The sequence below is a fragment of the Dermochelys coriacea genome, chromosome 1 (assembly GCF_009764565.3).
Source record: "Dermochelys coriacea isolate rDerCor1 chromosome 1, rDerCor1.pri.v4, whole genome shotgun sequence".
In the NCBI taxonomy this organism is placed as follows: Eukaryota; Metazoa; Chordata; order Testudines; family Dermochelyidae; genus Dermochelys; species Dermochelys coriacea.
Genome location: NC_050068.2, coordinates 309,245,745 through 309,262,322, shown reverse-complemented (window position 1 = coordinate 309,262,322; position 16,578 = coordinate 309,245,745). Strand labels below are relative to the sequence as shown.

Genomic DNA, 16,578 nt, shown 5'->3' with positions numbered 1-16,578 from the left:
ATCATCATGTTAAGGTGCTGAGTGTAAAATCAGCACACACTTAAATGGTCATAAATCTAACTGATGGTAAAACATTTTCCCCTGTGTATCGGCCTTTTTAAAAAAGAAATTGCAGATAGTTGTCTTCTTTCCTCTTGAGATTGTTTAATAATGCTGAAGAATTTGTGGTATTACCCTTTATACAAAAGAATCATGTCACTGACTGATCCCAACCTGCTGAGTTCAGAAAACGTACAGCAGATGTTACAGACACAGAATGAAGAATTATGTAGAAAATATTTCCTGATTTATTAAATGCTTTCATCATTATTCACTAGAGGGCACTAAACTAAACTGGGATTAAAATGGGACTATATCAAATGTCGAAAATAGAGATGGGCATAAAATGTCCTTTAGGTCCCAACACTCCAACCTTTGGGATGGTATAAAATCCAGATTTATATTTAGTTGCTTGAGCACATTTGTAGTTAAAATGTTATTTCTCAGACCATAAATATCAGATCTAGATCAACATTTTCCCAAAATTTGAGGGTGCCCAGATGCATTATCTTGGTTTGGCTCAGAGAGATGGTGATAACTATGGATTTTTTATTTGAACCAAACTTCAGTTTAAATTTGGGATGTATTTCAATCCAGAGTTTGTGAACCATCCCATCCTTTGTTATTTTATATACTGTCATCCAATCCTGTAATCAATCTTAAACAACAATAGTTGTTCAGTTTGTCCTTCTTTAACCTACTTCTATTGATAGTATTACTTATCGAGTCAGATTGACTAGTCCTGATGATAAATAGAATAAATGGCTGCTGTGCTATTAAGTAGCTATTCTGGAGCTGGATTACATAAATATATTACCTGGTGAAGCTGGTTACTCAGTAAGCCATTTCGTTTGCTCTGCATGTAAGCATTAGCAGTCCCACTCTTTGCTGCTCGAATTCTAGCAAGTCTGGCTTTCTGTGCAAAGAAGGAGACAAAAAGAAATGGTGGCACTTCTACTTGTTGTATCCATTAGTCTGTTTATAGAAAGCAGCTAACTGGAATCTGCTGTTTATGAATACCCATGTCATAATCACTAAAGTGATGGTCATTCAGGCAATAAATCAAAAGAGCGATTTTCCTGTTAAACTGCAAATTAGCTAGCAGCTTTAGTTTCTTTCCATGAATCGGCCAATTGGAACAATGATTTGGATAAATGATTATACATATTCTCACAATATTAGGCAAAAAGAAAAGGAGTACTTGTGGCACCTTAGAGACTAACAAATTTATTAGAGCATAAGCTTTCGTGAGCTACAGCTCACTTCATCGGATGCATTTGGTGGAAAAAGCAGAGGAGAGATTTATATACACACACACAGAGAACATGAAACAATGGGTTTATCATACACACTGTAAGGAGAGTGATCACTTAAGATGAGCCATCACCAGCAGCAGGGGGGGGAAGGAGGAAAACCTTTCATGGTGACAAGCAGGTAGGCTAATTCCAGCAGTTAACAAGAATATCAGAGGAACAGTGGGGGGTGGGGTGGGAGGGAGAAATACCATGGGGAAATAGTTTTACTTTGTGTAATGACTCATCCATTCCCAGTCTCTATTCAAGCCTAAGTTAATTGTATCCAGTTTGCAAATTAATTCCAATTCAGCAGTCTCTCGTTGGAGTCTGTTTTTGAAGCTTTTTTGTTGAAGTATAGCCACTCTTAGGTCTGTGATCGAGTGACCAGAGAGATTGAAGTGTTCTCCAACTGGTTTTTGAATGTTATAATTCTTGACGTCTGATTTGTGTCCATTCATTCTTTTACGTAGAGACTGTCCAGTTTGGCCAATGTACATGGCAGAGGGGCATTGCTGGCACATGATGGCATATATCACATTGGTAGATGCACAGGTGAACGAGCCTCTGATGGTGTGGCTGATGTGATTAGGCCCTATGATGGTATCCCCTGAATAGATATGTGGACAGAGTTGGCAACGGGCTTTGTTGCAAGGATAGGTTCCTGGGTTAGTGGTTCTGTTGTGTGGTGTGTGGTTGCTGGTGAGTATTTGCTTCACAAAAAATGGACACAAATCAGACGTCAAGAATTATAACATTCAAAAACCAGTTGGAGAACACTTCAATCTCTCTGGTCACTCGATCACAGACCTAAGAGTGGCTATACTTCAACAAAAAAGCTTCAAAAACAGACTCCAACGAGAGACTGCTGAATTGGAATTAATTTGCAAACTGGATACAATTAACTTAGGCTTGAATAGAGACTGGGAATGGATGAGTCATTACACAAAGTAAAACTATTTCCCCATGGTATTTCTCCCTCCCACCCCACCCCCCACTGTTCCTCTGATATTCTTGTTAACTGCTGGAATTAGCCTACCTGCTTGTCACCATGAAAGGTTTTCCTCCTTCCCCCCCCTGCTGCTGGTGATGGCTCATCTTAAGTGATCACTCTCCTTACAGTGTGTATGATAAACCCATTGTTTCATGTTCTCTGTGTGTGTGTATATAAATCTCTCCTCTGCTTTTTCCACCAAATGCATCCGATGAAGTGAGCTGTAGCTCACGAAAGCTTATGCTCTAATAAATTTGTTAGTCTCTAAGGTGCCACAAGTACTCCTTTTCTTTTTGCGAATACAGACTAACACGGCTGCTACTCTGAAACCTGTGAATATTAGGCAAGTTATATTTTCCTTTTTCTGTGGCAGTGATCATGTCACCTCTATATCTGTCTTGAAGGTCAGGAATATTGCTTCAATCTCAATTTATGTCATTCCTAATCCTTCAATTAAAAGTTCCTCAACAGAACGGTCTATGGTCCAAGAGAACATAACATTTCAACTGCTATGAGCCATGAAGAGTCTCCATAGTTTCTCAGAGCATTCTAATTTTCAGAGAAATATATGTATAACAATGAGAGAGAAAGGCGTCAGTACACGGAAAAGCTAAATTCCTGAGTTCCTGATAGACCTTTCTAAAGCATTCTACTTGCTACAAGGTGTTTGTTACATCTTGTTTATGCCTACTTGTATAAAGATACTTAATACAAATCACCACTTGTCCCAGTCTGAGCATTCTCTTGAAATTTTAAACAACAAATTGTTGAGAGAGGATGGGCCATATTAGCTCTTGTTTGTGTAGTGTGGCAAGGCACCTCCTTTACCTCACCAGGCTCAGCAATTCCCTCTCTGGGAGGGCTGGGGGGGGGGCACACCTGGAGCAAATCAGTCCCACTCTGGAGAGTTTTTATTCTTCAGTACTGACAAGGTGGGCCTCAGAGTAAGCCAAGAAGTACTTTTCAGCCAAACAAAAAGAGAAGACCTTTCCCTGGGAGGTATTGCCTCATTATGCCAGCCTCTGGGTGCCAGTCCTTCCCCAAACAGTCTGTTAGCATGGTTGCTTCCCCTATAGGGTTAGGGTTGCTTCCCCTTCTCCTTACATCTAGGAGAAACCTTTTCCTCCTCCTGCAGCTTATCTGCCATCTCTCCTCATTCTCTCTCACCAGAAAAAGGGTTTTTTAAAGATCCTTAATTGGATTCGGGAGTCCCTTGTTGACCTGAGATAAGCTGTTTTCAGCTCCTGGGGACAAGGGTCTTTACCATTCTAGGCAGAGGCGAAAGTAACTTAAAGGACTTACCAGTACGCTGGAGTCCTGAGTGGGGACGTGGCCTCAATCGGAAGAGGCAGGGCCTTTAAATACCTGGGCCCTTTAAATGAAGATTTAAAGGACCCAGGGCTCTGGCTGCTACTGGGAGCCCTGAGGCCTTTAAATCACCCCCAGAGCTACTAGCTGTAGAGGCGGCTGGGAGCCCCAGGGCTCAAGGGCGATTTAAAGGGCCCGGGGCTCCAGTGGCCGCTACCGCGGCGGAGCTTCGGGCCCTTTAAATCACCGAAGGAGCCCTGCCGCCGCTACCCCAGGGCTCCAGCAGCGGGGCTCGGGAGGCGATTTAAAGGGCTTGGGGTTCCGGTTGTGCAAGGACCCCCCGGCCCTTTAAATTGCTAGCCTGGGGAAGCTGTACCGGACTTTACCGGCTTAGGTTCACCTCTGATTCTAGGGCTGATATACCTGTCTTCTACCCCTCTCTTGTGGGCGTGGAGCTGCTGTTGCTGGGCCTAGAGCACCCCCTTCAGCTGTTGTCTGGGCCAGACCCACCCCCGGCTACCTCACCAGCTGTTGCTGCTGCTCCTTGGGGAGTCCTGCTGGCCTGCTCCCCAGAGGGGGAGTGAGGGATCCTGCTACCATCTGTGAGGTCTCTCTCAGCTGGCTGTTTGCTGCTGTGGAGCTTGCTTCTGGTGTGAGGAGGAGGAAGAGGAGTTGCAGAGCGTGGTACGCCTGGTGCTACTGCAGGACATTATGGAGGGGGTTTTTCATAGGACTGAGTGACTTTAACATCTTTATTCCCGTGGTGGTGATCCTTGTTGTGCAGGAGCGGGGGGAAGGAATGAAGAGATGTGGAGCTCTCCCCCTAATCCATCTGCCCCCCTCACCACCACCGCTGCCACCCCCCTCCATTACTTCTGCTCACCATTTTGACTGCTCTCCGCTCCTGGACTTGGCCGCTCGCCTGGCCTTTATCCACCTGGCTTTGGCAGCACTGAGCAAGGGCTTTTGAACCACAAGTGCACATGCCTTTCCTGTCCCCTTGGACTTGCCCTCCCTTCCTCTGCTGCTTTTGGCAGGTGGGCTTCCCCCACCCTCTGCTTTGCCCACAGGCCTCCCCACAGCAGTTTGCCCCCTTTCCCGGTGTTGCCTGCTCTGCCTGCGCAACCCCTGCTGCCTATTTTTGCCTCCCGACCCAGGTCCCTGGGCAGTTTCTGTTTGTTTGTCTGCCCTGCCCAGGTCCCTTGTTGTTTGCTAGTTTTGCCAGCTCTGCCCTGGCCCTTGCTGCTGGTCCCTGTGGGTTTCCTACCCTGACCCTGGTCTGCTTCCAGCCTGTTCCTTTCTCCCCTCGCCTTTTGTTGTCCCCCCCACATCTTGTCCAGCCCTCTTGCTCCATGCACCCATATCCTCCACGTGCACTTGTGCCCCTTCCCATTTTCTCTTGAGCCCCTTTGTTGACTGCACCCCTCTATGATATTGTGATCACTCCCCTCCCCAGTGCAGAGGAGCCGGTATTTCCACCATCCTTTTCCTGCCTTGATCGATTCCCCGGTCCCCCACTCTCCTTGGGCGCCCTCCTCCCCTGCCTGCCACCTAGCAGGAGGAGCAGTTGGCTTTACCCCTTCCTGTTTCTCTCTCTTCCCCGCCCCTTCTTTTTTGTGCTCATCCCTGTCCCCTCTGTGAATGGTGGGGGAAACGGTGGATGGGACCCCTCCCCCCAGATTGCCCCTGTTGCTTCCCCTCCACCTGCTGTCCCATCTGTCCCTGCAGCTTCCCTCTTGACTGCTGCTGCTGGACTGCTTGCCATCGCCCCCGCTGCAGGTACCGGCAGCAGGCAGGGGTATGGATTCTGTTGTTGCCATGCCTCCTATCTCTATGCTCTTGGGGGAGCCCCCCCGACCGGCAGAAAGGGCCAGGGGAAGAAAAAAGATCAAAAGCCTCGCCCGGAAGGCCAAGACCCTTGTGGTAGGGGCTGCCCCCTCTGCCACAGCCTGCTGTCGGCCACGGCTCCCCATGCCCTATCCCTTGCCGTTCCTTCCACCAGCTCTGGGGGTGTCCCTCCCCCGGCCCCCAGAGCATATGCTCAGGTGGCAGTGGTCCCTCCGCCTGTCACTTTGTCATCTACCGCTGCCACCGCCTCCGGTTCCATCCCTGGTGGCCGGGGCCCCTTTCCCACCCTGACCAGGAAGCACAGCATCCGCTGCCTCCTGGTGCCTGCCTCGCCCCACGTTGAGGCCGATGTGTGGGCATTGACAAGGGGGGTGGGGCCTCTGGCCCTGCTGGCGGCCTCTAAGATGTACAGGAAGATAGTCGTCTTCCTGGCATCTGAGGCCGCCGTCCAGGAGGCAGTGGAGAAGAGCCTGGCCGTGGGGACATGTACATCCTCTAGAGCCCTTGGAAGACCTGTGGATACGGGTGGTTTTCACCTCTGACCTGCCCTTCCTTCCCAATGCTGCCATTTTGCCTTTCTTTCCTGGGGTGATCAGCTCTTGCCCGCGAGGCTGTACAGATCCCACCCTCCATCACGTCCTCTCATTCTGCCGGCAGGTGCAGATTCAACTGCCGCCGGCAGTGCGTGATGGGTACTTTTTGGTGCCCCACCAAGGGTCCCAGTACCAGGTGTATTACTCTTTGGGGAAGGCCTCGGGGTTACCTCTGCTGGGCAATGGGGCAAGTCTGGAGAGACTGCCCCCTGGCCTGGCACCGAGGGTCGCCTGGGACCCCCGAGTCCCGGGAGGGCACTGGCCCTGTCACCACCAGCAACCCTAGTTACCAAGCACCAGTAGTCATCCCTCCTCCTCCCCAGCCTGCCACTGGCTCCACTTGGGCCAAAAGAGCAGGCGGGCCCCACCTCCATCATATGTAGTTCAGCAGGGCCTGCGGAGGAGAGGACAGCAAAGCCACAGCCAGGCATGGAAGAGGGCCTGCCCCGGGGGAGCTTTCCCTTCCCTGCACTGCCTCCCCTGTTACCTCCACGAGCTCTGGTATAATCGTCCTTGCCCCTGGCCCTACCCCTGCTCACCAGCCTTCTGGGTCCTTGTCCGGGGAAGTGAGACAAACAGAAGGCACGGGCAGATACCCCGCTCCATAATGCCATGGATATGGGTGTTAAGTCTGTTATGGTGCCTGAGCCTGGCGTCACTGAGGCTCCTCTTCCCGTTTCTGTTCCCTCAACCCCCGTGCCCAGTCGAGAGGTGCCACACACCTGTAGCTGGGCTGTCAGGGCTCCCAGTCTCAGCTCTGCCCATCTCTGATCCTGCCCCCATCTCTGATCCTGGTCCCGTTCCTGTCCCTGATGCCATTCCTGCTTCCCCCCTTCCATCCATGTTATTGCCGCCCCGAGGGTTGTGTCATTTCCCTTTCCGTTTGATAGCCCTCAGGGGCGGTTTTTGTATTCCCCTCACCCGACCCCTTAGGGGCTGCTGTTTTCCCTCCATCCCCCGCTCCCGTGCCAGGATCTGAGATGGACTGTGTGGCACCGGCAGAACAGGCACCATGCTGAGGGTCTGCTCCTGGCCTGCCTGTCTCAGTAGGCCACGGGGATGTTGTGGGGATCTGGCTGGAGGGTGCCCAGAGTTCTGGGACCCCAGCCCCAATGCGCTGCGAGACAAGCTGCACATCTTTCTCTTGGACACTCGTGGCTCCCAGAGTAAGGTGCAGCTCGCTCTCCAGTGCTGGAGGGAACTTCTGTTGCGTCCTCCGGGCAGTAAGGGCCATTTTGGAGGAGGGTAAACGGTCTAGGAGGCAGGATGCTATGGCCTGCCAGAGGTCCCACAGCTTTCGTGACTCCCTGATGGCTTTCAGGGTCGGTCGTGGATTGCTGCAGGGTCCAACGGAGGCCGTTAGCGTTCCTCCTCAGCCCTCATTATGGCACCGATCACCTTTGCCACACTAAACACCTGGGATGGTAGAATGGGTCTCCACAGGTGCCAGGTGCTGTCCTTTCTTCGGAATGGGGCGTACTCTGTGATTTTCCTGCAGGAAACCCATACAGATCCAGCCACTGAAGCTCACAGGCAGCTGGAGTGGCAGGACAGGGTGTATTTTAGCTGCCTCACGGTTAGTACTGCTGGCGTGGCCATCCTGTTCTCTCCCGACGTATGGCCCCGTGGTTCTCCCTCTGTCATGAAGGCAGGCTGTGGTCGCCTTGCTTCCAAAGAAGGGGGACCTCCACTGTCTTCAGAACTGGAGTCCCGTCTTGTTCCTCAGCACGGACTACAAAGTCGTAGTGAAAGCCATCTCACTGTGGCTGGGGTCCGTGCTGTCGGACGTGGTCCACCCTAACCATACCTACACTGATCCAGGCCGCACCATCTTTGATAATCTATATCTGGACTAGGACCTCTTAGAGCTTGGGTGTAGTGATGGCCTGTTGTTCGCCCTCCTGTCTCTGGATTAGGAGAAGGCGTTCGACAGGGTGGACCATGGTTATCTCCTGGGAACTTTGTGGGCATTCGGCTTCAGACCCCAGTTTGTGGGTTTTCTCCAGGTGCTGTATGCCTCCACAGAGTGTTTGGGCAAGCTCCACTGAACCCTGACCGCACTGGTCAGCTTCAGGTGAAGGGTGCATCAGGGCTGCCCGCTGTCCGGCAAGCTGTACACTCTGGCCATCGAGCCCTTCCTTCATCTCCTCCATAGGAGGTTGACAGGGTTGGTGCTCCGTGAGCCAGAGTTGCGTCTGATCCTGTCAGCAAACGCCGATGACGTGCTCCTCATGGTCCAGGACCCGGGTGACCTGGTATGGGTGGAGGCTTGCCAGGCCATCTACCTGGTGGCCTCCTCCACCCGGGTCAACTGTGTTAAGAGCTCTGACCTGGTGGTTGGGGATGGGTGGCAGGCAAGCACCCTCCCACAGACGCTTCGGTGCAGTGCGGGTCCACTGCGCTATCTCAGTGTTTATGTTACTACCACGCATCCTTCTCCTCTGAAGAACTGGCAAGATTTGGAGGTCAGGGTGTTTGAGCAGCTGTGGAGGTGGACAGGACTACTCCAGTGCCTTTCCCTGTGGGGGAGGGCAGTGGTGCTCAATCAGCTAGTCCTGTCCATGGTCTGGCACCAGCTCAACACCCTGATCCCGGCCCCAGGTTTCCTGGCCTACCTCCAGAAGTAGTTCTGGAGTTCTTTTAGTCAGGACTGCACAAGGTCTCTGCAGGTGTCTTGAGTCTCCCCCTGGAGGAAGGAGGACAGGGCCTGATCTGCCCTCGCACTCAAATCTGTGTCTTCCACCTCCAGGCCCTGCAGAGACTTCTTTATAGTGCAGGTAACTTGGCATGGAGCATGCTGGCTCATGCCTTCCTGCGCCGCTTCTGAGAGCTCCGATATAACCAGCAGCTCCTTTATCTCCATCTGAAAGGTCTTTGCACTTGAGGTCATCTACCAGGACCTTCTCCGGACCTGGAGGCTGGTATCAGCAACCAGGTCCCTGGCGGCTGCTGAGGGGATAGATCTTCATGTGGAGCCTCTGCTACATAATCCCCAACTCAGTGTGCAGGTGGCAGAGTCCCCCTTGGTGCACCAGAGGCTGGTGCTGGCAGGAGTCACCAGAATCGGAGACCTCCTGGACTACAAATAGGGAGTCTGGGTGGATCCCCTGTTGCTCACTCAGCACATGGCGCTCTACACCCTTTGAATTCCCCAGTGTATATTTCAGAATGTGAGGGCAGCTTTATCGCCTTCTTCTTGGGCTTACCTCAAGCGGGTCCTGCGGGACAGTGCTCCTAGCCCACCCCACACCCCAGGCCATCCAGATCTGATCACAGGGCCCTTGCCCCATGAGTCCCCCCAGCCATCCCACCCACACACCTCGAGCCAGCTGAGGTAGCTGGCTTCACTTTCAAGCCGGTTCACTTTCAAACTGCGCCAAGGGCACATATTTCAGAGTAGCAGCCGTGTTAGTCTGTATCCGCAAAAAGAAAAGGAATACTTGTGGCACCTTAGAGACTAACATATTTATTAGAGCATAAGCTGATTATGCTCTAATAAATTTGTTAGTTTCTAAGGTGCTACAAGTACTCCTTTTCTTTTTAAGGGCACATATGTACACACACATGCTCCATACTCTCCATATCTGCACCCTCATGTCTTGCCCTGATACTAACTGGCTGGATCCACTGCCACCTATTGAGGGTGAGGAACCCTGGTGGGCCAGCCTATATTCCACCTTGGTCCCACGGCCCGCTGGGGATATTGGTTGGTGGCTCCTGCATGGAGTCATGAGCATGGGCGTGTACCTGGCATGATTCACCTGTCCCCAATGCCTGTTCCTTTTGTGGCATGAGGGAGACACTGGTGCACATCTACCTTGAGTACACCAGGTTGCAGCCCCTTTTCTGGCTCCTCCTAGACCTACTGATTTTGAACTTCTTCCCTGACCTTTTCTTATATGCACACCCTATCTGTGGCCCCACAACGTCATGGGACCTCCTCGCCAACCTCCTCCAAGCGATGGCCAAAGTGGCCATCTCTAACAACAGGGAGAGGATATTGGCTGAAGGGATTCTCTGTGACTGTGGGTCCTATTTCCGTTCCTCTCTCTACTCTTGTATCTAGGCAGAGTTCCTCTGGGCAGCGTCCGCTGGCTCCCTTGATACTTTCAAGGAGCAGTGGGTGCTGTCCAAGGTTCTCTGCTCGGTGTCCCTTTCCGGTTCCCAACTTTTGACCCTTTGACTATCACACCATGTTGTTTTTTCTGTTCCTCCCCCCTCCTCCCCCCAGTAATTATTTGAGTCCCAGGCTCAGTGGATCCTCCCCATAGGCTGGGGGAGGGTCCTTTAGCCGTGTGCAGGCTTATGCTTGCCCACTTCCCAGGAACCCAGTAGGACCAGTCTCTGGTAGCTGTCCAGAGGAGGTGCTGGTCTGTAGGTGGAGGATGATGGATGGAAGATGATTGAGCTTCCCTAAGACATTTCTGGTAAAACTGTCAGTTTGAACTATTGAGTCACATAGTGTAGACTGAACAGTGGGAAGCCAACAATAGAGGGAATACCCTATGTTTAAAGAAAAGACTCTCAAGATCAATAATACAGAAAGTAGAAGTTGCAGAATAGTCTTCGCTTTGTTGGCTTCCTGAAAAGTGTGGAGTCCTCAGTACAATTCCTGCAGGGATTTTTATGACTGGTTCCCTGTGTATCAAAGGAAGCTTGACTTTGTCCTCATGCTCAATCCACAGATTTCTGGTTCCTAAAGCCAAGTGCAGAGCAATGATTTAGCAAACCTGAATTTCAGCAGTAGAATATAAGCTCAAGTGAAGAGCTTTGAGCTACAGCAGTAGAAGAGAGAATTCAGTGTTTTGAGGTAATTTGACTTTTTCCATTCTCAATAATTACTAGGTTGAAGTTCTCAGAAAACAGGGGAATAGTTCTTCTCCAACCCCTATGACATTACAGAATAAAGCCATTTCTTTACTCCTGCTAGTATAATATGATCCTGGAATAGTGTGGGGGGGGGAAAGACAACAGGCTCACTGCGTTAGCCAAATATCTTCTCCAATCGTGATCTGGATCAGCTTTGAGGAATGAAATTATTCTTCTTTTTCTGCCACATACTTCCAAAGGGAGAGACAGTCTTCTCAGCAGCCATCCAAGGAATCCGAGAAATAGAGTGGAAAGGAGCTATGCAGACAATTCTGCTTGCAGCATGTGACACATAGTTACAGGTCTGATGCTGGTAAACCAAGTGCCAGCTCTGGCCAAGGACATAGGCATTTTATAAGAACTGAAACTCATAGCTGAAAACCAAACCAGCTCACCTATATGTTAATTCTGTTCAAAAGAGGTATTAGTCTTATAAGAATGTATTAAGTGTTTAGACTATATGAAATGCTTGTAAGTTGCTGCATCCATTAATCTTATTTGTAATGTCTGTATTCCATGCCACAAGGTAAAATATAAGTTTGTTTTATAAATGTAAAAATCCTGCTCTGAACTTGTGAACTCAGATGGGAAGACTTGCTCTCCCTGCCCATCTGTGAGGACTATCAAAAATTAAGTGGGCCATTGTAGGACAAAAGCTTTATTGATTGCCCCTTCTACCCAAGGACAGTACGTGCAGAAGGCCTCATCTCATTGGTTTGAATGCTGGAAGAGGGAAATAAAAATAGCTAACATGAAGATTTATCATCTTTGTTTGGATTCTTACAAGGGCTGGCACTGAGCAACAGGAAGCAGAGATTCCCGGGGTCAACCTAGGTTAAGCCCTAAAAAGACATTCAGTGCTGACATATTACTACATATCTGTCATCTTTTGAAGCACAGACTGCATATATGATTGCTTGCTTTAACCTTTAAATAACTCTTATTTCTTTTTCCTAGTTAATAAACATTTAGTTAATTACAGGATTGGCTACAGCATTGTCTTTCTTATAAGACCTGAAGTACAAATTGATCTGGGGTGAGTTACTGGTCTCTTGGGACCGGAAACAACCTGAATATTTTGTGATTTTTGGTGTAAGTGATCATTTATCACTAAGTCCAGCTTGCATGGGTGGCAAGATAGACTGGAGAGCCCAAGATTGCATAGCAAATCTGTGACAGAGCCAGAAATCAGATATCCTGACTTTCATTCTTATGTTTCAACTTCTCAAAAATGCTACTTGCAGGGGGCCTGATCACAAGCCCACTGAAGTGAATGGAAGTCCATTCATTGCATTTAATGGGCTTCGGATCAGATCCTAAAAGATAACTAGTTCACTGCTTCTGGTGGCTTCACACCCTCCCCACAACTGAATTAATAAAGGCTTAGGCCAGCCAAAGGATTCTAAGCACTGTACATTATGCAATAAATTCTCATGGAGGAGGCTGGATAATTTCATTGTCTAAGTAAAGGCTGCAAAACTATCAGAATGGAAGATATGCTTATTCAAGACCAGTTCTATAAATTGCTGGTTGCTAGTATAGATAAAAAACAAAATAAAATCTAAGTTCCACTCTGAAACCTGATGCCCTAAATTCTTCCACACTTTTGTGTCTTTGTAAAAATAGGAGAAAGTGTCTTTGTTATTTAAACAAAAACAAAAAACTCTACATCCAAGAACAGGAAAATTACGTACATTTGTTAAGATAGGGGTTTTTTTTAATAACAAGATGCATTCAAAGGTGTTTATGGGCATATGGACTATGGCAGAGGAATGCCCACTTTCGGTAGCTCTGAATGCTGTCAAATACTGGGTGTCATTGGGGGTTGCGGGGAACTTTATGTCTAGAGCTCCTATGTGCTAAGATAATACAAATCAAATAATAATAACAAAAATAAATGTCATAGCTTCTAGTCCTCAAGTCTATTACAATGTTCTTCGAGGGAATTGCTTGTATAAATCACTCAGTCAGGTCCCATGTAAACCCCCCTTTTAAAAATTCAGAACTTTTGGTTCAGATCTTTGAGGGAAGATAGTAGGCTCAAAATGTTAAAAACTAATCCTTCATCTGTGTTCCCTCTCTTCGTCAGGGCAACGGCCTTCCAGCTGCCATACTCAATCTTCCTGGGAAATGTGAAACAAAATAGATTTTGTTTGCCAACCACTATCTGAGAAGATTTCTAAGTGGTGTTGGGTTGGTAAGTGTGAGCTTGAGTGAGAAGAGTCTGAGCATGGCAGTTCACAGCATGTCTTCTGCATGAAGAAGGAACTGAGAAGAGTAAGAGGTGACTGCCACAGAAATGAGTGGTTCCCAAAAATGGGATCATACACTTCCATCTACTAGTGTGCAGGGTAGGAAAATATGTCTGCAGTGCCACTCAATTCACAGAAAGGCGAGAACAGTGGCTCCTCTGTATTTTTCCCCTGCCCCTCCGACACTGAGAGGGCATTAGTGCCAGCACTCTATGGAATAGAGAATCCCTGGTGCTAGGTTTTAGGCGAAGGAACAGGGGGGCAGCTTTGTTTCATACCATGCTCTCTTCATTTCCAGGTGGATTTCCAAGCAAATGCGTGTCCAATAAATACTGCTGGTTGTTCTAGTAATTAATCCTGCTGCTTCTTTTTAAAAGTATCACAGCACCAGTGATTATACAATATGCTGCCAAAAAGGAACTGTTTTGAGATGTTTATATTTGGCCGTTTTTGACAGAGTGCACTGATGCAACTTAATAGAAGTATAATATAAGTTTAGTCCCCAAGAGGTGCCAGGTGGAGAATGAATGGTTTCCATATGTCACAAGAGGACGAGAAGACAACATTTTTCCATTAGTGCCTGTCACCAGAACGTTTTGTCAGATACTCCTTTTTGTAGTCAACACAAACTCCATCCAACTCTCCTTTTGAGCAGCAATGCCTGGAAAAAAAGAGAGGACTAAACTCTTCCACAGAAAACCATCCTCTTTACTGTGAAACTTTCCATTTCTTCCCTTAGTCCCTAGAATATTGATGTTTTGTAAATGTTTTGTAAATTTGTAAAGTTTTACTGTTTTTGCAGCAGTAGAAGTGCTCTGTGAATTTTTGCAATCTTTGGGGACAGTACAAAATATCTGAACTAGGAAGGCTCTTTTAGCTGCTTTGGTAAAATTCCACCATCGTCTTCTGTCTTAAACTTTCCAACAAATGGACCATCAGCTCACATTCTTATGGGTGTCCAACTTCTTTCTCCACAATGATAAAGGTTCCATAAATCTCTTTTGAGCTCTTTGCTTTTCTTCTGGCTTTTGAATTTATATTTATAGATTAGTCCCCCGAATTCCATAAATGTTTAGATGTAGTACCAGCACAAAACATAGTAATATTAATATTATTCCATGGTAGGAACTCTGCAAAATGGAAGCTTCTTATGCTTTACTGGAAATTAGCTCTATCAGATTTACCAAGAGATACATTTGGTCCATTTAAATGAGCTTTTTCAATAGCACAAAATGCAACATTAATAGTGTTGTGTCTATTCTGCTGGCCACCAAGATAGTTACCTCTCTTCTTATCGCTACGGAAACTGTACAAATTCTCTAGTTAGTGTTTAGTCTGTACCTTCATGGTCTTCTAATGTAAAGACAAGAACAATACCTTAATGCAGTGATACTCATGTTGAGGCTTGCGAGTTGCAAGTGGCTCTTTAATGCAACTGTTTGCAGCACATGGTATTAATACACTGTGATTTAATTATTAACAAATCTGGATACTTTTATTATGTTATTAGTATCAATTGTAAACAGTAAATGAAATAATGAATTCACACTACTGTGCTCTCTGGGGTAATGTTGATCGCTAATTTGGCTCCTGAACCACTGAGGGGTGAGTATCACTGCCTTAATATGTTTTGTGGATTCAAGAACAATGAACTAAATGACCTGAATTCTCAGTTCCACTAAGGGCCCTTTACACTGTTCTGGTAGTGTAAAGGGGCCATACAGTGGGTATAAGTGTAATTTACACTTATATCTAACAGAGTTCAGGCCAATATTTCTTGCTTTGCTTTATTGTTTTCCAATAATTGCACATAATTTACTTTAGATTGGTGAAGAGAATTTAAATGACATCAACACCTAGTGAAGAAGGAAGTGTTGTTTACTTTGTACAGTTAGTGGATCTGGAATTAAATAAGATCCAGAGATTTCTTCAGTCCTACTACCTTTCTTTTCAATAATATATTCAAATCGATATCTTGCATTTAAAAATGGTGGTTCTATAAATAATTGCTCACTGAGCACAAGCTTAACATGTTTTAGTACTACATTCAAAAATCTGGGCTGAATTCTTACATCAGTTATATCTCTGTAATCTCACTGAAGTTAACATTACACTTAAGTTTTAAACTATGTTAGCCGGCATTATGCCCTAATGGAAATGCACTCCCTGAGCTGCCAGGTTCTATTAAGCAGTTGTTGCACTTTATAGAGCTAGTTGTACTTCAGTAATATCTAAAGTTATTCATAACTTGACAGATAGATACATTATGTACACAATCAGTAAGTAAAATAAGAGATCAGCCAACCTTCAGGATAAAAGTTGCTATATAAAAGTGTAAAAGCCTGATCAGATCATGACCACATGAAAGACCATACATTTAATTTATGGTACCAGTTAGTTCTTTGGACGTTATTAAGCAATCATGAAAAGCTCTTCTGGGGGGGAAGTGCTCATTGAGATTGGCAATTAAAGGTCTCCTCTATATATCTAGGGACCAGTGTTGATAGACACTGAAGGAGCTACTTTCAGGGCTTGTCTACACTTACCAGAGGATCGACGCTGTGGCGATTGATGCATCGGCGGTTGATTTAGCGGTCTAGTGAAGACCTGCTAAATCAACCACTGATCGCTCTCCGGTCAACTCCTGTACTCCAGCTGATCGAGAAGAGTAAGGGGAGAGCGTCTCCTGTCGACGTCGCGTAGTGTGGACCCCACGGTAAGTAGATCTAAGCTACTTCACATAAGTCAAATTGTGTAGCTTAGATAGACTTTTCCCTTTAGTGTAGACAAGGCCTCAGATTTCCTTGGCTGAGAGAACATTAAACATAGCATAGGGACTCCTGGATAGCTATACAAAAGGTGAAGCAAAAGAGGGGATGGAAAATGGGGAGGGCATTTAGGGGGAAACACTGGGTCCACAGAAAAGAGAAGCGTATAGTATTATTATAAACGACTATTAACATTCAACCCATGAAACCCCGAAAGTATGGAACAGGAAAACCTGTGCCTAACTGAAAATGTCCTTTAAGTAATATAGTCTATAGATCAGGTACAATGGGTACTTCAGCCTGCTTCCAGCTTTGGGGCAGAACCATACCTGTCACTCACTGGCAGCAGGGGAATGCCTTCCGAAGTTCCCTCCAGTTGAGGTAAGTTTCGCAGCCAGGATAATTCAAATCTACTTTTCTACATTACAGATTGTAGTAAATATACTCTGAAGAAAAAGCACAACAATTTCTTCTACGGCAGAACATGGTAAATTCTGCCTACGAAATCCAAGTTTTCAGATGTCAATTTCCATCTGTATTCTGGATGATACACTGATCTCCAGGGTGGGTCATATCTGTGGACCTTATTACTTGAAGAAAGGAAATTTTCACATA

At 47.1% G+C, this 16,578-nt stretch overlaps 1 protein-coding gene across 3 annotated transcripts in view; it reads right to left on the bottom strand.

Annotated features, from left to right (window-relative positions):
* Positions 1 to 16,578, bottom strand: part of KCND2 (potassium voltage-gated channel subfamily D member 2) — a 463,856-nt gene that overhangs the window by 17,261 nt on the left and 430,017 nt on the right. For all 3 annotated transcript variants that reach the window (XM_038387834.2, XM_038387836.2, XM_038387835.2), the window contains exon 4: positions 857 to 955. In XM_038387834.2, coding sequence (XP_038243762.1) covers positions 857 to 955 — 99 coding nt within the window. The remainder of the gene's footprint in view (positions 1 to 856; positions 956 to 16,578) is intronic.